This window comes from Echiichthys vipera (genome assembly GCF_963691815.1).
Source record: "Echiichthys vipera genome assembly, chromosome: 9".
NCBI lineage: Eukaryota > Metazoa > Chordata > Actinopteri > Perciformes > Trachinidae > Echiichthys > Echiichthys vipera.
Window position 1 is genome coordinate 28,081,473 of NC_139834.1, and position 21,658 is coordinate 28,103,130.

At 42.9% G+C, this 21,658-nt stretch overlaps 1 protein-coding gene across 1 annotated transcript in view; it reads right to left on the reverse strand.

The window, feature by feature from the left end:
• LOC310951659 (plexin-B1-like) overlaps positions 1-21,658 on the reverse strand; it is a 72,774-nt gene that overhangs the window by 10,178 nt on the left and 40,938 nt on the right. The window contains exons 5-31 of the mRNA XM_083919987.1: positions 21,405-21,533; positions 18,453-18,553; positions 18,222-18,354; positions 17,193-17,349; positions 16,887-16,995; positions 16,471-16,579; positions 14,752-15,573; positions 12,870-12,968; positions 12,248-12,370; positions 11,588-11,681; positions 10,770-10,939; positions 9,040-9,191; positions 8,845-8,950; positions 7,816-7,952; positions 7,514-7,687; positions 6,140-6,371; positions 5,766-6,008; positions 5,473-5,649; positions 4,717-4,865; positions 4,415-4,515; positions 4,089-4,306; positions 3,694-3,872; positions 3,534-3,600; positions 2,437-2,583; positions 1,578-1,752; positions 1,101-1,204; positions 916-1,000 (exon numbers count right to left, since the gene is read on the reverse strand). Coding sequence (XP_083776113.1) covers positions 916-1,000; positions 1,101-1,204; positions 1,578-1,752; positions 2,437-2,583; positions 3,534-3,600; positions 3,694-3,872; positions 4,089-4,306; positions 4,415-4,515; positions 4,717-4,865; positions 5,473-5,649; positions 5,766-6,008; positions 6,140-6,371; positions 7,514-7,687; positions 7,816-7,952; positions 8,845-8,950; positions 9,040-9,191; positions 10,770-10,939; positions 11,588-11,681; positions 12,248-12,370; positions 12,870-12,968; positions 14,752-15,573; positions 16,471-16,579; positions 16,887-16,995; positions 17,193-17,349; positions 18,222-18,354; positions 18,453-18,553; positions 21,405-21,533 — 4,492 coding nt within the window. The remainder of the gene's footprint in view (positions 1-915; positions 1,001-1,100; positions 1,205-1,577; positions 1,753-2,436; positions 2,584-3,533; positions 3,601-3,693; positions 3,873-4,088; positions 4,307-4,414; positions 4,516-4,716; positions 4,866-5,472; positions 5,650-5,765; positions 6,009-6,139; positions 6,372-7,513; positions 7,688-7,815; positions 7,953-8,844; positions 8,951-9,039; positions 9,192-10,769; positions 10,940-11,587; positions 11,682-12,247; positions 12,371-12,869; positions 12,969-14,751; positions 15,574-16,470; positions 16,580-16,886; positions 16,996-17,192; positions 17,350-18,221; positions 18,355-18,452; positions 18,554-21,404; positions 21,534-21,658) is intronic.

Sequence of the window (21,658 nt, forward strand, 5' to 3'; positions counted from 1 at the left end):
TTCAACAGCATTGTCTGTTTCTCAGCTGTTTTACAAATACCTTTACACCACAGCTTCCCACTTCATCCCACCCAGCAACATAACGTGTACACAGTCCAACAGTGACCTCCCCTGGCTATTTAGGCTCCGTTCAGCTCACACATGACACCATGAAGATTTACTTATACATAAGTTACATCTGGATACAGCTGCCCACATGAAAGACGAGGATATGATTGTGCGTTTAGGTAAAGTTGTTTTCTACATTAAAATTGTTTCTACTGCCCCTCCTACTCCTCATACAGGAAGGATATGTATACTGTAAGTTTAGCTGATCACAGAACATACTTTACCACCACTTTTCAAATAATGAGGCCTGAAATATTTTTCAATACCTCAAAAATAAGGAAAAATAAGGAGGAAAGAGGAAGTTCAAGTCCAAATAAAAGCTGTGTAAATGCTAAAAGTCTTGGTGAATAATTGCATAGGGTAATATTACCATTGTCATGTTTAGCGAAGCGCAATCTGCATAGACAGCTGTTTAAATTACACAAAGATCCCGCTGCATGTGTATTAAAATCTCTGTGTGGGTGCGTTTCACTACAGGCTGATATTGCCCTCCCTCTCTACCGTGGGCAGGGAAATAAAATCAATGAATCAATACATAAGATGTTTATTTCCCACGGAGCCGACATTAAACTAGTTTGTTTCAGTAAATGTCTGCTCTCTGTCATCTGAACTGTGTTTTTAGACTTTTGTACCGTTTCATCTCTACATCAGAGTGCTCTGCTCAGCAAATCTGTTAAGAGCTGACGGGGAGTTATTGAGGGTGAACCTTGCTGTCATGCCACTAGAAGTTCCTTTTTTTATATCTGTTCATATCCAAACTCCTGTCAATATCTAGTGAGAACAGTCCAAAGAAAAAAAAATACTCACTCTCTCCAGGCATGTAATCATGGCTGTCATGGAGGTGATTTTTGGTGTTCCTGGGGACGAGGGCGACCGTCGCTCCATCTGGAACCTGCATTGCAAAGTTGTATCACAGCTTTCACACTTCCTGCCCTGAACGGTCCACATGTATGGTTGATGTGTGTGTATGTAAGTGTTTGTGCGGTACTTACCTTGTAGTGTTGCAGTGTATTAAGACGCTTCCATAAGCCTTGTACTACCGATGTCAGGTCCTCATCTGATAGGATTAGGTGACCTGCGACGCCTGCGCGCCACTCTGGGAGGAAAAAAACATGTTCATGTAACTTCATGCTAGTGCTTTCAAAAATACTGCAACATATCAGACATTTGTGTTTCTCCAAAAACAGGAAATGGAAGATCCAGGTGCTCATGGAAAGGTCTGGCAATTAAATAATCTAATCCTACTTTATAATATGAATAAATGGATAGCCTTCAGTTTTAAAGCAGAGTAAATGTTTGCTGCGTGGCTGTAGCTACCACGGTAGAAATGTTCCATGTCTGAATATTCAGTCAAAACAGAAACAAGCCCACTAGTTATTGTGATCAACTGCGTCATCTGACCAACAGCCCAAGTCACTGCAGTCAGACACTAAAGAAAAGTGTGGTTTTGTAAAATGAACTGGACGTACCGAGGTGTAATGAATCAATGTGCGGCCTCTGGGAAAAGGAGGTTCCCTTCCAGGTTTGTTCCAGGAGTTTCTCCTTCACTTGGGTGATGGTGTCACAGTCCAGGACTTTGGCAGGTACCGTGTGGGTCGTAGAGCCTCCGCTGGCAGCTGCAGCTGGCATCACAACATTTAGCGTCTGGACAGACAAACAGGAGGATGAAATATTGTAATACTGCTGTGTAGAGTTTGTGGGGAAGTGTTCAGGTATGTGCAGTGATCCATAGCGGTTTCAGTAACTAGCATAAAGTTAATGCTATGTTTTACATTTCCAAGAACTTTTACAGGTTGAATCAATTGCACTAAAACAACTTAAAAAGGTATAATATGTAATATTATCCCAAAAAGCAATGTTTAAACTAATAAAGTAATCTCTCTCATTCATCACATGACACACTAGAAAGGGCAGGGACATGTCTGAGTGTGACTCGGCCCACATGGGAGTTTAAACCCCAGCCAATAACAGCGTACAGGGTGTGAAGCTATCTGATTCCCAACTGCAACTTTGTGACGCCCCTCCCCCTCAGCGCCAGATAGTGACACACAGGGCACAGGGCAGACACAGACAGAGAAATCGAAGCTCTGCATTTACTCATCCTCTAATTCACTGCTTTTTCCTCACTGAATGGAGCTCACTCTCTTCATTCAGTCTCTTGTTCGCTCGATCATCGCTATGTTGTGTGTTTAGCAATACTTCCTACGTATTATACCTATAATCCATCAAAATTAGGAAAAGGAGCATGGCAAACAAGTAATGTACACAATGGATTTCCTTCATTGTATTTTCTTTGTTACTTTATACAGTATCTAGGTGTGTTCTGACCAGTGTACGGTACTCCACGTCCTCTCGCAGCAGCCTGTTGTCATTCAGTGTGTACTTGGCTTTCCCTGTCACAGCGTCCACAGGCCCCTTGTCCACCTGGTGCTTTATTGCTCTGAAGAGCATGTAGAACGACTCCCCTGCTGATTCCTGTCCAAGCATAAAGATGAAATGTCAACAATGTCCCAAACATATTTTTATTTAAGAGTAATTTACTGAGTGTCCTGAACAAATGCTCTCCTTTACTTTGGGATAGCCAGCGTTGGCCACCTTGTGTAATAATAATACACTTAATTGCATTTGAATTTAATGGAATATATTATATTTTGGGACTCCCGGAGTGGTCCAAAGGTAAACAAAAGAGGTCAGTATATAAATAAAGGGTTAATAAAAAATAAAAATGTATTTGTTGTTACACAAACTCATGTTGGTTTTTCTTTTATGTGTGTTTACATAAGTATTTTCTATTGAAACGATAAGAAAAGAAAAAAATCCCTCTTTGGTTGAAAACGTTTTGTACACACATAAGTCATAATCTGTGATGAGGGTCATAAATAGAGATTACTTCGTTATAAGGAGTCACAAGCCAAACCGTATCAACCATGTTAGCTTGTCGGTAGGGGGCTAATTAACGCTCCCTAGGGAAAAACTGGCATTGCCATCTTCATAGGGGTCCCATGACCTCTGACCTCAAGATATCTGAATGAAAATGGGTTCTATGAGTGGTTTCCTTTTTATAGACATGCTCACTGTATGATAATCCCATGCAGTTTTTCTCATACAAATACGTTTTTTCCACCAATTCTATGATGGAGTATTTGAATCTTTTTGCATTCTGGGGTCCTGGAGTTGCATAAATTGGGTCTGACTGTAAAACTGAGACTCTTCTGGGATCAATGAGCCCAACCATATTAATGTGTGTTGATGTTAGTCCTCATAGTAGCCATTTCATTGTAGTGAGAGCATTTTTGGAACCTTGAGCTCACTGTAAAAATGAGCTATTGTGACCTCCAGGATAATCACAGCCTCATGAAAAAACATGAGGTGTTTGTGTTTTGTTCACTGATCTCTTGTCAGGAGTAAAAAACTAGCATACGTACCCTCAGGAAGGTAAACAGACAGATGGACATCCAGTTTGTCAAAAGCTTCTCAACCACCGATTCCGTTCTATAAATGAAAAGTAAGCAAACAATGTATGGATGAAGACAGTACCTGTGCTAAAGATACCTTTCTAAACTGACCAACGGACTTTGCACTCACCTCCTGAGCATCAGTTTGGGGTTCTTTGCCACATACTGTTCCACTAGATCGTTAAGCAGTGTCTTCAGGATGTCTGTGAAGTACTCTAGTTTACCATGCAGGGCCACGGTCAGCAGAGAGGCCACGTAGGCCCGGTCCCTTGGGGAGAATGTCCGCTGGACCTCCAGGGTGTGAATAAACTGGAGGGACAATAGGAATGAGAAGATGAGAAAAAACACCATTTCTGACCTGCAACAGCGGATTCTTGAGCAAAGTCCTGTAAAAGATGGAATATTGATGTGTATCTTTTCCAATAACCTGTTTCCTGGGTGTAATGTGGTTCTAAACGGCTCTTCAGCACTCCCTTAAAACACATCCTTTATTTAATAAATGTAAACACAACTATGTTGTCTGACCTTGGTGAGAAAGAGTTTACTGTTGAGCAGATTGGAAAGCTGAACCAGCCCTTGCTCCACAGTCTGCCTTCGACTTTCAGGAACATCCAGATCTCGTCTCAGTGGCGACTCCTGGTGGCCTGGGAAGAAAATGCGCTCGGCATAGGCCCGGTAATCCAGGAAGGGAATCCCTGAACCCACCAGGTCACTGGACATGTCCATCATCTCTGTCATCAGGTCTGAAGGAGGGCAGAGGGATTGAAGGCCTCAGTTTTTGTACCTTCCATGTGTTTGGACAGTTATTGAGATGATGTTATCGTTTTAAAGTCAGAAGCTTTGGACCGTACCTGTGAACTCCTTCTTACAGCGGTCCCTCACACTGGTCTCCAGGTTCTCCAGCTGGATCTGCACCTTCTTATAGTCCCTCATAGCCTGTTTGCTCTTCCTCCTGACAAACAACAATGATGCACACACAATTTAGGAAAATAAATAAAGCTGCTCTGTATTAGTATAGATTATAATATTGTATAAACAAATAGGACGCATGACTGAAAATCATATTAAAACAAATGTACACTGCAGCCTGTTGAGGACTATAATGCAAGTCAGTTGAACTGAAATAAAATAAGCAGGTCCTGTCCACGTTTACCTGTATATGAGGACTATGATGAGCACAATGAGAGCCACTATGGAGGCTCCCACCCCGACTCCCACCTGAGCCTCCAGAGGAAATGTAGACTGGGCCTGGCTGTCGTACTGCACTCTGCCCAGAGAGAAGTTTAGATTCCCCATTTTTACCTGAAGAGCACAATTACAGATGTTTTACACCATAGGAAAAGGGAAACAAATATCAAATATCAACATGAACAAGTTTGAGTTAAACTGTTTAATATGCAATCACACATTGTTCCACTTTAATTTGCTCCTGAATCCTAAAAAAACATTTCACACCAATGTTTGTCCCAAAAAATCTGCACGAAAATTTATAAAAAAAACTGATTTAATGCCGATTTCCAGCAAATTTCCGCATGCAGGAATATGTTTTATTAAAGAATCAAGCTATCAACCAACCGATTTTGATACAAAAGGCCGTCAATCAGTAATGATTAATGAGGGCGCGCACCAGAGATTAGAGTGAGCTCGTGCTGGACACCTGGAGCACGCACACACAAGAGTTATTAAAGTCCTGAAAGTTTTATACACTATTTTAGACAACATAAATTATATATAATATGTAGTTATATGATGAGTAACTGCCCAGCTTTCTTCATAAATGTTGAAGTCCGCGGCACACTCGTAGAAGCTGCCAGGGGACATTTGCTCCAGGTGAGGGGTTCACCCCAGTGGTTGCACTTTTATTTTTCCCTGCTTGTAAATGTGCAGGTTCACAGGAACATTAACTCACTGTGAACTCAGGCAGGCTGTCCATGCCATCCTGCTTCCTGCTGGCTGTGACTGAGGGCTGCTGAGCAGGTGGTTCACAGTACAAGTGGTTGTGGGTCAGGGTCTTCACCGAACACACCCCTGCCCCTATCCGAGCCTCCACCTCATGCTTGTAGATGGCTAGATCCAGGTTTTCACCCTACAGGGGAAAGGTACAAAATTACATACAGCATTATTTGTCTGAGTTAAACTGCAATTTTTTTTATGTATGTAGAACAAGTGAGTTTGGTTTTATAGAAGGTTATTGGCACCCACCTCCACAGAGATGATGCTGCCAGGCTTGTGGTGGTACGGTTTGCTGGGGTCATTCTGGTTCAGCAGGTAGAGCTTCGGGTTGGGTTCGTAGCTGAAGGCTTCATTACCCACGACGTTGAAGTCAAAATGAAGGCTGTCCAACAGGAAATGAACTTTGACCCTGGCCCTCCTGGCCTCTGGACCCACTGCCGGAGTTGGACATAGGATGAGGGAGGAGCCGTTCACTATGCAACGTGACTCGTACTGAAGGAGAGCACAGGGACAATAAAATAGAGTATCACTCACCATCACCACTATTCAGTTTCTAGGCTTATAAACTTTAAAGATTGAAAGAAAAAAAATGCACATGCTGTAGAATATTTTTCATTTCCCACCTGTTTGACATGACAGAGTGTCCCCTCGGGGCAGTCTGCCTCTGGGACGATCCTCCTCCATCTCTTCAGTGGACCCTGGCGATCACGTCCTCTGTTCAGACGTCCTTCCTTCCCTTTGACGCTCCTTCTCCTCCTGGGAGGGAGAGGATCAGGAGGACTGAGGGTGACCCGAATTTTCGGCTCTTGGACCACATCCAGGTTCTGACCAGAAACTCTGATGACTCGGCCTCCACTGCAGGGAAATGTAGCGGAAACGAACAAAATAATGGTTTTATTCATTACATTTCATGTTGAGCTTAAAAAAACACGTCAGATGTTAAGTGAGTCCGTCACAAATGGTCGTCCAGACTACACAGCAGCAGTTCATGTGATGGAGACGGTCTGATGTCGGGCTGTTTTGTGTCTGGAAAGTAATTGAGCAAAAAAAAAAGCATTTTGTGCTGTTGAACTGGATGAAGAGGAGACATTTTTTGGAATATTTTTGTTTTTGTGGTCGATTTGTAATTGATTTAATTTGCGTGTAATTGAAACGCAGATACTGTTCACGCACCTGGACTTCTGAAAGAGAAATCAACGGTGATTGCTGGTGCTTATTTGTTTTCGGAAACTTTAAATACTTTGTGCAATACATCGCATGTATCAAGGGTGCGATTTGCCGGGGGGCTGACTGGAGTGATTGTTGAGTTGAGTGTTGCATAAAAGCCACAACTTTGCACGTCAACATTTTGTACTACCATTGATCCTGCCGTGCTCATGTGCAAATAAAACGTGTCTTTTGATTAATTATTCTACAGAGTTCCTTCGTTGAGAGACTTGTTGAAGCGCACACAATGAAAACCTTTCATCAGCTCCACAAAAAAGAAAGTGAAATTTCACGCTCCACTTATCACTCCCTCAGGACCGTCGTTTCCGGTCTGTTTCACCCGCTGTCTGCATCCTAAACACTGGGTAACCAGCGTCACGGCTGCACGCATATTTTTTTCTTAATGAGGCTGGCCGTAATGCTGCCAGAAGCTCCATATTTTTTAATCATAATAAAAGTAGATGTGTGGCTACGATGAGTAACATATTTATAAAAAGGCCTGTTCAGGTTCAAAACAAAAGATATCAATATAAATATGTGTATAATTTATAACTACATAAATATATGGAATAAAACAGATTGATTCAATTTACTCCTCAAGACAAATTTCTGGCTAATGTCTCGGTTTAAAAAGTCAAACCTAAACTTTAACTTTTAACTGCATCCAGGCCTCAAGCTTAAGATAGGCCTGAGTCACCATAGTAGTAACACAATGTTTATCATGGACATGGTTGAGTTATGCAATGAATTGGAAAAGTTTGAAAAGCCTCTAGATTGAGACTGATAACCACCTGAGAAAGCTCTTTGATGGAGCAGCCATTGAGATGTTGGGGTTGGGGGTGTAATGATACACCAGACCCTGTAGATGGCGCTCTGCTCCACCAAACCGCACAGTGATGCCGTGTTCTCCTGTTCTGTTGCTGCCTCTGGTGAGACAGCTGATCTGATCCTCCTGGATGCTTAGCCTGAACAGGGGCAGACATGTATACCCACTTTAACCAACTATAAATCACAAAGAGAAAGTTTGCTTTTATAACTCTAAACCTATGTTAAAACTCGCAGTCCTAATTCACGGTCAATTCTTGACACTTACACCATACATGGCACTCCTCCGATTAGGACGCTAACTTCACTTGGGTGTCCAGTCCTCAGCCTCCGACCCCTGATGGTGAGAGAGGAGCCCCCTGCCTTGGGCCCTCTTTGGGGGAAGATGCTGCTTAATAGGGGATCCTGGTGATGGAGGGATGAGCGGGAGAAGAAAGATAAAGGATGAGAGTAAAGATGCACAAGAGAGAGAGAGAAACAAGTACAATCAATAATGCAATACTGAGCGGGTTATTTATTGGGAAGATAAAAGAGACACCAGGGCATTCTGGGAAACACTAGAAGGTTGCCTCATAGCCAGCTGATATAAAACAATTAATTAGCTTGTCACTCGGGCCAATTAATTAAGGCCGTCGTCAACCCTGCAGTCCTGTTACTACAATGTAAATAAGGATACATGCTGTTATGTTATTGCATCGTAGTGGTTCACTGACATTTCACACGGCGCAATTTCAAGTGAAAGCTAATTAACGAAAGCCACGAGGGAGCTGTCGTTTCCCCGTTTGGTCGGGAATCTTCGGTGTCTTGGGTAAACAAACACTAAACAGCTATGTTTGTGGATTGTTACCTCCAATCATTCTCTGTTCTCCAAATGAGGCATTTCAGGAATAGTTTAGAAAGATACAAAGGGACTCCCCCTCTCAGTGAGGTTCTGGTGCGTCTGTTTACTGTGTTCTCATATATAGTGTGTAACTGAACCACACTCAGAGGGGAAACATGTAAGGATTCAAAACAACTGCTGCTTGTTAACTGGGTGTGAAAAATACCCCAGAGATGTCTTTGTTTCTGTTTACTTGCTTCAGCATAATTATACAATCGTGCAGGCCGACGCAGGCTCGCCGAAAGGGTGTAGCGGGACTTTCTGTAGATGTTCATGCGGCTTACATGCAGTTAAAGCTTAAGTCGGTAACTTTCTGTGATATGTTTGCTGAAACTGTCACTGTATTCTGCAGCAGCACAATGAGACAGATGATGTGTGATCAGTGCATGTAATCATACTGACTGTTAAGGCGCTTACCTGGAAGCTGAAGACCTGAGCAGACAGTCCCACACCTCCTCCCCTCACTTTGACTGAGGCCTGGCCGCTCGTCTCTGATCCACTTCTTGTAGTCTCACACACTATCCTACAAGATAAAGACACGCGATCGTCACAATTATAAAAGACGGAGAAACTTTACAAAAAGTTTCTGTTCAGGGGGTGGCCACCACTTGCCTTGAAGAGACTTCGTATCTGCTGTGGATGACGCTGCAGGGAACCCCAGCTACTGTGACGGAGTTCTCAATGTCTTCAGCTCTCTGGCCGAGGTTGGAGCCTGAAATAGTCACGACTGTGCCCCCCTCTACCGGACCCGAAACTGGGTCCAACTGAAACACGAGAGGACCACAAGTAAGAAATGTATATCCTGCCTTACTCTGACATAATGCCCCATGACAGCATGGCTTAACGATGGGAGTACAGTAGGATGTAGTGATACAAGCAGGTCATGGTTCAATACATTTCCTGTGCTCTCTCTACAGTAGACTTGTGATGAATCTGTTAAAGTTGTACTTTGACTGGCAGATGCAGAATGATAAAGAGTTGATGGATCTGTCTGCAAGTTCGATGTCCATCCAGTATAATAGATTCATTCAGTGTAAAGACCGAACTGAATGGAAGAGGAGTAAAATCAATCGAACAACAGGAGTTGATATTAAGTTTGAACATCAGCCCATCTGAAAAAAGAGACTGCATCTGCAGGACAGTAGCCATTTAAAGGGGAATGCACCCTTCTTCAAAAGTCATACATGTTCCAATAGTCTAAGACATGGGTGTCAAACTGATCCAGTAAAGGGCCGTGTGGCTGCAGGTTTTCATTCAAACCAATCAAAAACACACCTGAACCAATAAATCAACTATGTGAAGACAGTTCAGGTGATTGAGTAAGTCAAGTCAGGTGTGTTTTTGCTTGGTGAGAATGAAAACCTGCAGCCACACGGCCCTTTACTGGATCAGTTTGACAAAATATTAGTAAACAGGGACAATTCTCTCAAAATCCATCCAAACTTGCGATGTCATCGGGTAAAAAAGGTGGAGCTGCTCCATAGACATTGAGTTGGGCAAGTTGTACGAGCAGAGAGCACCCAGGAGAATATTCTGAGTATTCGGGGACATTTTCTGTCTGAACTGACAACACGACAATAGAATAAAGCTCATTTGGGTCATATCCGGGATTTGTTCTTAGTTTGTTAAACCCATTGGTTTCCGTGATTCAGCATTGTTTTCTCAATTAAATCATCTTGTTTTCACATTCTACTAATTGTTTGTCCAACGCAAGGACATTTAAGTTTAAGCTCATCACATGTCACTATTCCATTCAACTGTCACTTTACCACTGTTTATACGAACTGTTTCCACTTCTGTGTATTTCTTCTCACTTACATTTACTACATAACTGTTTAAACTCAGTTTACTTTCACTTTATTCATTTGCAAATGCTGTATACATAGATATTACTTTTATATTTAGCTCATAATTCAACTGTATGATTCTCATTTTGCTTGTATGCATTGTTGGGGGGAGCCTAAGATCACAGATTTCTTTATGCCAATCACTGCTTCTTATAACTGTGCATTCATTCATCACTTAGCACAACCGTGTAAGAGCACATTTGGCTCATTAAGAATGTTTGATGCGTCTAGAGTTGACTTTATACGCGATGACATCACATATTTGAGCCTTACTTCTCTGGTTTCTGGCTTTGAGTGAGAGCAGCTCATGTTCACAAATATTGATGGAACTTCCCTAGGCCATGAAAATAACTCTGGATTCCTAATTTAGACGGTGTAGACCTTTAATTATTCTACTGCTTTTCTCTCGTTTCTCCTAATTTCTCCCCCAAAGCAAAAACAACCTCTGTGTCTTAGAGGATCCTTGTTTTCAAAAGAAGAGTAAATAAGTCTTACGAAGTGAATGACCGGTGCAGGACAGGTGTGCTTGATGTCCCCTGTGCAGGAGTCCTGGTACACACAGCGAGAGCTCGCAGCACCACCGCACCAAACACAGCCGTACTTTGGGTCGGCAGTGCGACATCGGCTGCAGTCTGACCGCCCCACTGAACAATTGAACAGAGTCACTGAAACGAGAGGTAGAAGGGGAAGTCTGTGAGGAAACATTATCATAGCTCAAACAACTATAAAATATGTACCCGCGAATGCCTTACATCTCTCACACACAGACACTACAACTTCTCACGCACACGAATGTTATGACCATGGGTCATATGGGTTTTGGTTATGTGTTTTGAAGGTGTGTGTATGCATTTAATCCACCCTGCCAGAGGGAGGTGCTGCTCTGTTGTGTGTGTGGCCCCCCTTTGACTTCTGCAGGTAGTGAGTGGAAAATGCTGATTGGCCAGGAGCTAATCAGGCCAGCTTTAAAGGGATGCCGGCTACAGATGTCTTTCTCTCTGCCTACTTCCTGATTCCCAGCCGGACCATGCCGACCTGTGTGTTGTGCTGTGTTAGATTATTGTTTGATAAGTGTTAAAGTTTATCTGTGACTAAAGAAATCATTATGTTATAGTCTGGTACCCCTAGGCCAAGGCGTAACCCAAAGTCTTGCAAAAGTTCTTTTCCCACATGCACTGCAAACCTGAAATTATCTACACATTACCCGGCGGTGCTGTATGTGAGGAATGTCCACATCAGTCGGGCCCTAAATGGAGTTCGCACTCCCAGCTCTCTAGTACAAAGACTGTTTAATCTCTAGCAGACACACACACCATAAAGATCGTCAGCGCTGTCGATGAGGAAGTTGTATTTCCTCCTCACGTTGATCATGGCTGGGTATTCCTCCGTCGAGGCAGAATAGGCATACTGAAACGGGAACAGAAGTAAACAGTTGTATATGAGTTGATGTTATGCACATCCATGCGCAAAGCGGTCACATTATACTTCAAATTATCTGCTTATCAGAGCTCATGAAACACACTCATGGAAACACAGACGTTCAGATCAAGAGACAGCAGTTTATTGATTTTTGTTAATGCAGCATGCTGCTGGTATACTGGTGTTGGTTATGGCCTTTCTTTTTGTTGATTTTTATTGATTTACAGTCATTATTAATGGGACCAGATGGGTGGGGTTTACTCAACCAGATTGTCAATCAACACTTTATAAAAGTAAGTCCTTGTATTGCTGCTTCTCAACAGTGACTTGATATTAACAGCTCATGAAATGTTACATTTTCGGCCACACGCCCTAATAATATATATATATATTTTTTTTTATCTTAACTGTGATTATTGATTATTTAGTCATGAATATTTAATGTTGTAGAGAAAGATCGGAAAGTTATTAGGGGACACCATTATTTTCAGACTGGTGTGCTGAACGCAACAACACAATGAGATAAAAGACTTTACATTGAGATATGTTCTGACCTGGTGGGGTTGGCAGGTGATTAAGAAGACCGACTGTCGTGTGGCATCCGGCTCCACGGAGGCATCCACCACCACTGACTGATTCTCAATGTCCAACACGCACTCGTAGTCCAAATTCTCATCCTAAATGTTCACACCACATACATTTAAGTACACAGACAAACACATTACGCAACATTTTGCCTTATGTCAGACAGCGGGGGTACGGTAGGTGGGAAAAAGACATTTTTGTTATACTTTCACGGTACCACTGCTACGCTGCAAAAGCTAATTTGTATGATCAATTTGATTAATGATTAATTCACATGATGCCATTTTTGTTATGGCAGAGTAAATCTATCCTTCACAACACTATGCATTAAAAAAACCTGTGGTCAAAAGCTTTAATATAAGCCTTTATGTCACTACAAGCGGAAAAAATGCACGGTACAGAATGTTTTCAAAGCTGCTCTCGTACTCACTGCTGGTGTTAACAACCACTCGATATTGATAAATATATAAACAAATCACTGACTTTTAGCTGCGTTCAAAGATCGTATAATTAACCTGTATGAATACAACTTTAATGTAGCCCTGCCCTACTAAGGCAAGCGGGTCTTGACCCTACGGACGGTTCCATTACCTGAAACAGGTCTAGGTGTTGTCCCACCAGAGTGACTTTCCTCTCCACATTCACAGGCAGCAGAGAGAAATCCTGGACCTTCTCCACACACGGACATTCCTGATGGCACATTATTAACCGTTACAGTGATAAAGATCTACACAGGGAAGGGACAAGAAAGTGCAGCTATACTCAACAAATTAAACAAACAGATATGAACCTGCAGTATATAACAACTATATTATCCTTGTATAGTGACCAATGCCTTAATTTACCTCAACTACAAAAGGTCGCAGGCCTTTATTTGAAGCAGGCTTGTATAAGAGGCAGGCTTTTATTTCTAATGTTGCTATTTGCTTTGACTGTAACTAAGGGACTTATCATTCCTCCGAACCAAAACATTACAGTGGCTATCAAGAATGTGGGTATTCTCCTTCAATTCACCAAACCTATATTTGCCTGCAAGACTGTCCATAACAACAATCTAACTAAAGCCGTCTTTGATTTAGATAAGACCGGTGAGTTCTCTTTGAACAGAAATATGTCAGAGTAACTACGTCATCTAATTCCTAGGCTAACAGAGATGGAGACTTGGAAAACAAAGGGGCTGCAAAAATGAAAAAGAAGCAATAACTAGCTGACCGCCAACACAAAACCACAATACAGTAATGAAACATTAGACATACAATTAAAACACAAGGAGTTGACTTGAAAATGTCATGGTTGAGACTGCAACTTTTCTTTGCTCATAGGAGAAAATTACACTATAATCGGGTGAGATGAACGAAAACGGTGTGGAGAGAGTACACTACTCAATAAGACCTGTCATGTGGCATTTGTCTTTCTTGTTGACAGGAGACCTAATAAAGATTACAGCAATACTAAATGTAGCATTCAGTATTTCTCACTGTTTGCTTTTATGCGGATAGGCGGGGCATTTACCTGTGCTAGCATGCGTTTTCAACTTACGAGAAAAAAAGGATGCATTATTATAAGAATAGAGGTACGAACAATTCAGCAGTTTAAAAACAAATCATGAATCCGATGTAGACCTTTCTCAGAACGTTTAAAGGTCCTTTGTGTAACATTTTACACGTATAAATCCTTTGTTATTGCCAATATGTGAAGGGGTTGTTAAGTAACTAACTTTAAAAAGTTTAAATTTAGACCTTCACCGGCTTTCTTGGTTGTCTATAACAGCCTATGGACTGACTTCTATGTAAAGGACTCGGGACACATTTTTTTGGGAAACTCCAAATGATATGATTTTTTACACGCTCCGTGTCACTTGCCTCTCTTCAGCTCAGCTACAGCCAACAGTGATAGCTAAATGGCGTCCTACATCAACGAATGAACCGGCAGAGTCTACATGTCTGTTCTTCCATTAGACATTCTGCAGTGTGGCTAACGTCAGCTAATTGATCCAGACACCCATTTGCAAATCACTTTATCAGCTAATGTTAGGAAACAATCAACGCCAGATCCATGTAGCGTAGCAAGTTAAAGCCAGCTGGCTAACCGAAACCAAAGCTGTCTGTGGCTGGGCTTCGTGGCACGGATCTGCCATTGGCTGCTTTGTGGCGTTGCGTTGTAAATTATGTTTAGTCTCACCAACTTGGCCTATACTCCTTCGTGGCTCTGAAATGTGTATGCAAGTCCGAACAGGATGCTGACTGCATTTTACTTACGGCCACCAGTGTCACTAATAAGAGTTTTCTGGAAATTACCTTAACAGATAACCTTAAGGAAAAAACGTAGGAAATATTGCTGACAAGGCCAATTATTCTAATCTGTGTCTTGGCAAGAAAGTGCAACATAGCATTTCCCAACATGTAGTTTCTCGTGGTGACTGGAGCAACAATACAATTTGTAGACTAGCTGCGAACGCAGCTTCTGCACTCACCATAAAATAAGTGTCAGTCGATGAATCTGATTGGTAGTTTGCTGCAGACTCAGAGTGGGGGTCAATAACTGTTTCAGGTGATTGTGTAAAGATGAGCGGCTTTTCGCTGGTGCCTGCAAAAGGTGAGCCTGTTGCAGAGTCCCCGCCAGTCTCCCCCTCTGACTTCTCTTGCTCATTCAACCACAGAGAGTCATTCTCTGCAGCGCTGCCCAGAGGAATGGACTCCTCATTGTCACTGATAGAGAGGTCTATTAAAAGGGACACTTGACTGGCGGTGGTTGAACTTACATTGGAGGAAGAACCCACCGCTTCACCAGATGTCTCTAAAAATCTCAGATCAGGGTCTACCTGGCCACTAGTGCTGCTTGGTAATGTAGTGTAGGAATTTTTGTCAGTAATATACAAGGTTTCAGTCTCCTCCTCCTCTGATAAACTCCTTGCAGTGCCAACACTGCCCTTTGTCGTTCCCTCCACATCAAAGAGAGACCCGCTTATGGTGGTGACATCTGTGTTTATGGTAGTGGCCTGGCTGAAGATCCCGACAAAGGGGGAAGTTGTGGCCAGGGTTAGGAGGGAGGTGATTTCAGGAGTGGGAGGTGGTGTCACTGTGGTGGGGGTTGAAGGGACAGCTGCTGAGGTGGGGGTAGGTGTCTCTGTGGGTGGTGGCAGTGTTGTTGTGGTTGTGGTGGCTGTTGTTGTTGTTGATGTTGTTGTTGTTGTTGTTGTCGTCGCTGCTGTTGCTGTTGTAGCGGCCGGGACAGTAGGAGTTACAAGGATCAAATTTCTGGTGGGTGGTGGGATGGTGGGTGTTGGCGGTTTGAGCTTGACGATGGAGTAGCACAAGTGGAGAAGCGAGGGAAGGAGAGGATAAGAAAAAAAAAGCAGGGGGAAGACCAAATTAGGACACAACACAAGGGTATGCAACTACATTAAAAGCAACTTATGAATGAAAAAAAAAAGATTTATGGTAAAAACTGTACAAAAAGAGACAAACTGAAATATACATGGAAAACAGACATGCAGACTTAAATGTGCAGCATGATACATGCTCAGCAAAACAAACGTGTCTTTAAATATACAGGGTACACCCAGGTGTGAGGTTATGATGTACACCTAGCTAAAACTAATGCAGTCTACTGCAACTGTCCTGCAACAAATCCTACCTTCATAAAGGACAGTGTGATGCATGAACACACTAAAAAGAGCATGTTCATTTAGTGTTCAGTCATGTCTGTTTGCCTTTTACCTAATCAGGAGGGGGTGGGGTGGGTGGGGGTGGCACTACAGGGAACATTTTAACAGTAGGGAAACAAACTTTGACACATCTGTTCTGAAAAAACAACTCAGAAACCAGATCACACATCAGCCACAGGGGCCCGACCATTCTCAAAGCAGTTTAATTTTAAAAATGGAAAAAAATTAAAATTAACAAGTTAATTTTTTGGGGACTGTGAACTTTGTTCAATATTATTCGTAGTTCATTGAAGATTGACCGGTAGATCGAGAGCTTCGCCTTCCAACGGTGCGGTATTATTCTATTTTATTTAGTTTTTGTTGAGGTGTGTGCTTTTGATTTGTACTATATTATACACTGTTGGGTTATAATCTAATAATTATAAAACCACAGCCTCCAAAATGATCACAGTTGAATCCTCACGTCTCTAAAACACCTCTCAAGACTATCACACGCCTTCCCTTTCAGACACAACGTGGACTCACATTTTGGTTGTAGATGGTGACTCCTTGGCTGCAGGTGTGTTTGTGTGTGCAGACATGCTGGTGGATGCACCAGTTACAGCCCCAGCGACTGCTAACACACCCTTGGCATCTAGCAGTGTTACAGGCAGAAGGACAGAACAAATCATGGTAAACATTAGTGACAATAATAAGGCAATTTTTCATAGACAACAAAACGTAGCAAATGTTTAGGAAAGTTGAATTTGTCAAAACGACTATTCATGGCTTTAGTTATGCAAAAGATTAAAACCAGTTTCATTCAGATATCTAAAGTGCAAACAGGCATTCTTAGAGAAGTCACAAGCTGAAAACACCTAGACCCACATAATGTATTTCCCTAGATTAGATTTGATGACACATGTTGAGAAATGAGATGCGGGTCATGACAGTGTACTCACGGCCTGCGACCAGAGAGCTGCTGAACCAAGCTGCAGTTGTAGAACGTGAATTCGGTCTCTGCTACCGTCACGTTCTTGAAACGCAGGGACAGGATCACCATCACAAACTCTGCGACAGAACGAACCAGTTGAGAGTATGTGTCAACTTCAAATTATCTGACAAACGTTTGTGTCATTTATAGTGCCTTTGGCTTTGGCAGTTTTGTGAATAACATACATAAAAGAAATTACATTTTGTGTTGTACATACTGGAAAAAGTTGACCCATTGGGTACAATTGCTGACCAAATACAAAAAAAACACTCACCGTCTCCATGACCAATGGGGGGCAGACTGCTGGCATCAGGTGTGGAGCATATTACACCGGTGTTAGTGACAGAGGCAGGAGACTCTGTGTCCTGGAACAAGCAAGAGTAGGCCTCTCCTTTTCCGAGGCTTGGGAGGCCCTCAACTGACACGGTTACCTGAGGGACGGAGACATCAACAGAAGACATTAAAGATGGAAAAGGAAATGAACAGAGCAGTAATTGACTGTTGCTGGTATAAAAGTATCGTCAGGGCTCCAACTCTTTTTAAGAAAGAAGAAATTAATTGGACATTTTTACAAGTTTACTTTGAAAATACAGGATAGCACTTGCTCACAAACGGTAATATAATTTACCCGCGTGGGGCTACGGAAAATATAGACTTGGCGCTGAAACGTAGGCGAAAGGGCACTAAAATCCTATAAAACACTTCTAGTATAGATGAATTTTCTAGGACACACATTGCCCGTAGCTGTGAATGGTTGTCTGTCTCTGTTTGTCTCTATGTGCCCTGTGATAGACTGGCGTCCTGTCCAGGGTGGACCCCGCCTCACGCCGGATGTCAGCTTGGATTGGCTCAAACCCCCCCTGCGACCCCGATACGGACAAGCTGTTGAAGATGAATGAATGAGTGAACATGCGAACCCTGGTGGTGTCCAACAACTTTTGTAAGATTTAAACTTTAATGTTTGTGATGGATGGAGTCAACATTGGTTTGGAGAAAGTGATGGCTTAGAAGTTAAGGAAGCAAACTTGTGACTGCGGTGTCGTTGGTTCACCCCCCCCCCCCCCCAGACCAGCATGATAATAAAAAAAAGCAGTGCTCGCCCTGCTCTCATTACTGATTAGACTGTGGTTATACGGTCCCGTTGGCTTTGTTGTGTTTTAATTTGATTGCATCTGTGTGTAGCACTACTGCCCCAGCAAATGTCCCCTTGGGGATAGTAAAATCTATCTTCTCTTACAACTGGCACAGTACACAATTATTATGCATTGATCCTATCCATCCCCCGCTCTTCCCCCTGAATTACATCAGTTTTCTCCCCACGGCTGATGTTGTAGAGGCTGAGGTGCTGGATACCGAGGCACTGCTGCGTGTGGTTGAAGCTCCACAGCCACTGGCCCTGCACAGACCCTCGCTGGCACTCCCAGCGCTGGCCACACCTGAAATTACACAGAGAAGTAAGAGACGGGGAAAGAGAAAGTAGACAAGCAGAGCACAGATTCACAGTAGCCCCACCCTGACATGTTCACTGACTCACCGTCCCTCCAGGACACACCAGCCACAGTAGGGGTCTTTGGCAGACAGACAGGACTGGCAGTCCAGGTGGTCTCCACATTCGGCCACGGGACGCTTCTCTACCTGAAAATGATGATGAATGAGTGCTCAAAGATGAATAAATATGCCGCAAATTGGTGGACAGCAGTAGTACGCTGCTATATGTGATCTTCTCAGGGCGCACTCACACTGCAACCGCACCGCGCCTAACTGCGGCCAGCTTGACGGCCACGGAGCGTTTGGGAGAGGTGGGCTTTTGTAAAGCACGTTTACACATGTACGAGCACGAGCGTGCGCACGTGTACGAGCACGGGGCCTATGGCGGCTCTGACGGACCATGCGCGGACATTTAACAACAGCAACGGTGGCGAAAGGTTCACGTTGGTGTGATGCGGAGGTTGAGTGTTTACTGCAGATTTGGTCGATGAAAAGATTAAAAAGCAGTCGGACAAGACGCACAAAAACCACGAGGTCTATGGAAAGATTTGTAAACAAAGCGACGCATCGCGATGACGGCATCAATGTGCAGGAAGTGATGACGTACAGGCAGCAAGAAGCATTCACGCGAGGCCCAGGTAGTGCAAGTACAAACGGGCCTGGCCAGCGGGGGGAGAGGGAGGGGGGACAAGTACCCTAAAGCACGGGGCATGCAAAGGACGGACAGTGTGAGTGCGCCCTCAGTTTCTCCTCTGCAATACAGACTCAAACAAAAAATTTAAGCATATTAAATCACAGAATAAGTGATAAGAATAAACAAATGATTGCTCAGCTCACTTCTCTTCTCTCCTCCTTCATTAAAGCTAAAGCTTTCTGTAATATGTTTTTTTTTTTTTCATATTTGCTGAAACTCTCACTATATCCCGACAGCACATTGAGACGGCGATCTGTGAAAAATGAATGTCGCTCCACACCATATATATATACTTACTATGAGCACGTCTGTCTTATTTATGGCTCAGCTAGCTAATAAACCTCTACTACTACTCTACTAACTACTAATGACAGTGTTACAGTCAATAACATTATATGTTACTTCTTTTACCAGTGGCTTCTTCCAGTGTGTGAGCTTACATTTATGTATAAGCCAACACTAGTTGAGTCTGTTGAGCTTTAAAGTTGTGTTGACGATTAAAGAGTTACAAAGAAATTCAAGGTCCACACTCAACAGTTAACAGTCATATGTTTCTTTTTTTCCTTTAGTTATGAGTGATATCATTGGTTTCATAGTATTACATCTTACAACGATGGTCCATTATCTTTTCCCACACGCATAAAAGTGATTACAATTTTCTAAGAAACTACATTTCAATCTGCCAACGACACACTACCAGTAGCTTTTTGACAATTACAATGCTTGCAATAATAATTATTTTGTTGTAGACGAATGCCTGTTACATATAACTTTGTAACAGCTTGACATCCAGAGAAGTTCGTTCAGTGGTCTAGAAGTGAGAGGCCATTGAATGTATAGACTTGCCGTTTCCCATATCCATTCATCAGCATCTCTGGCTACCCACACAGACACTCTGTAGGGAGTGTGCCAACACAATGAAGCCCATTTTCTCTGATCAATACCATTGTTATTTCTGACCTTACACCTCCTGCTGACTGTTGTACCCATCACAGTGGAGTAAATGACCTTTGACCTCAACAGCCAGCTGGCCTCTCTGTTTTCACTTATGTTCTTTGCCTCATTCTTTTATCCTGTTTTTTGTGTGAGAAAGACACAGCTTGAGGAAGTATCGAAGCCTGAAAGAACTCTGACAAACGATAAATTGTTTTGACGATGAATGGCGAGCCGCGTTCGTCCTCGTGTATGGAGACATCTGGGTGAGTGGTTGAATATGGACAGATGCACCAAGAAGGGTACGTCTGTTCATACATCTCTTGAGTAGGTCAAAGATAAATCACACGAAACTTGTGAAAGCTTACTTGCGAACATAATCTGCTGCACTCCATTCTGTTTTTTTGTTGTAAACAGAAAATTACATTTACCACCAAACAGGACACTACATCATCACCTACTGCCCTCATCGACTGCCTGCAAACCATCACAAACTGGATGTCAAACAACGAGCTCACACTCAATGGCAAATTCTTCTCATCAGTTCAAAATCATCACTCTCGAAATCCCACCCCTCAGTATTCTCATCAACGTCCGTCTGGTCCCCACTTCAACTGAAGTTAAAAGTCCTGGTGTTGTTTTGGACAGTACCCTCCCTTCACATCCCACATCAATAACATCTCACGCACGGCCTTTTTCCAGCTCCGCGATATCTCCAGACTTCACCCCTTCCTCACTTCCCGCTCGATTACTGTAGCTCCCTCCTCACCGCTCTACCTCAGAAACTCATCCACCGTCTACAAACCATCCAGAATAACACCGCCAGAATCATCACCCGCACCAGGTCCTCTGACCTTATTACACCTGTCCTAATGCAACTTCACTGACTCCCTGTCCACCAGCACATACTGTACATTACAAACTCCTTCTGCTAACATCCAAGGCTCTCTATATCCACTTGTCTAATATGCTACATCCTTATATCCCACCCCGCTCACTCTATTCCTCATCTGTCGCCCTGCTTTCCACCCTCTCATTCTCACTTACCTCAAAAGGCGCTAGGGCTTTTAACTGTTCAGCACCTAGACTCAGGAACTCACTCCCACTACACGTACGCACTCTAGACTCCAGTGACACCTTCAAGTCCCACCTCAAAACACACCTTTTTAATTGTCCTACGTCGTTTAATTCTCTGTCCCCCATACCGTTTTTATCCTTGTTTTTTAATTATCTAGAAACTCTGTGTCTTTTCTTTGTATATGTGTATGTATTTATATGTGCTATTGTATTTAATGTTCTCTGCTTTGTTTTCTTTTAACATCTAAAGTGACCTTGGTGACCAAAACAGTGCTACCACATCGTTATACTTACAGTAGTTTTGGTCATGATGTAGATGTGCGCTCCACTCTGGTCCAATAAAAGGTCACCGTTAATGGGTGAGTTGGGCTGGATCGTCACGTTTGCATATACCTCCACATGGCCATCTTGGCCCAGATATACCTGAAGAACCAGGAAAAACAACAGACACTTGAGACATTGTGGTACATGAGATATAACACACATGCATTGGTATATTCCTCACACTGAAAGACTAAAATGAGGGGCTTACGATAAAGAAAATAAGG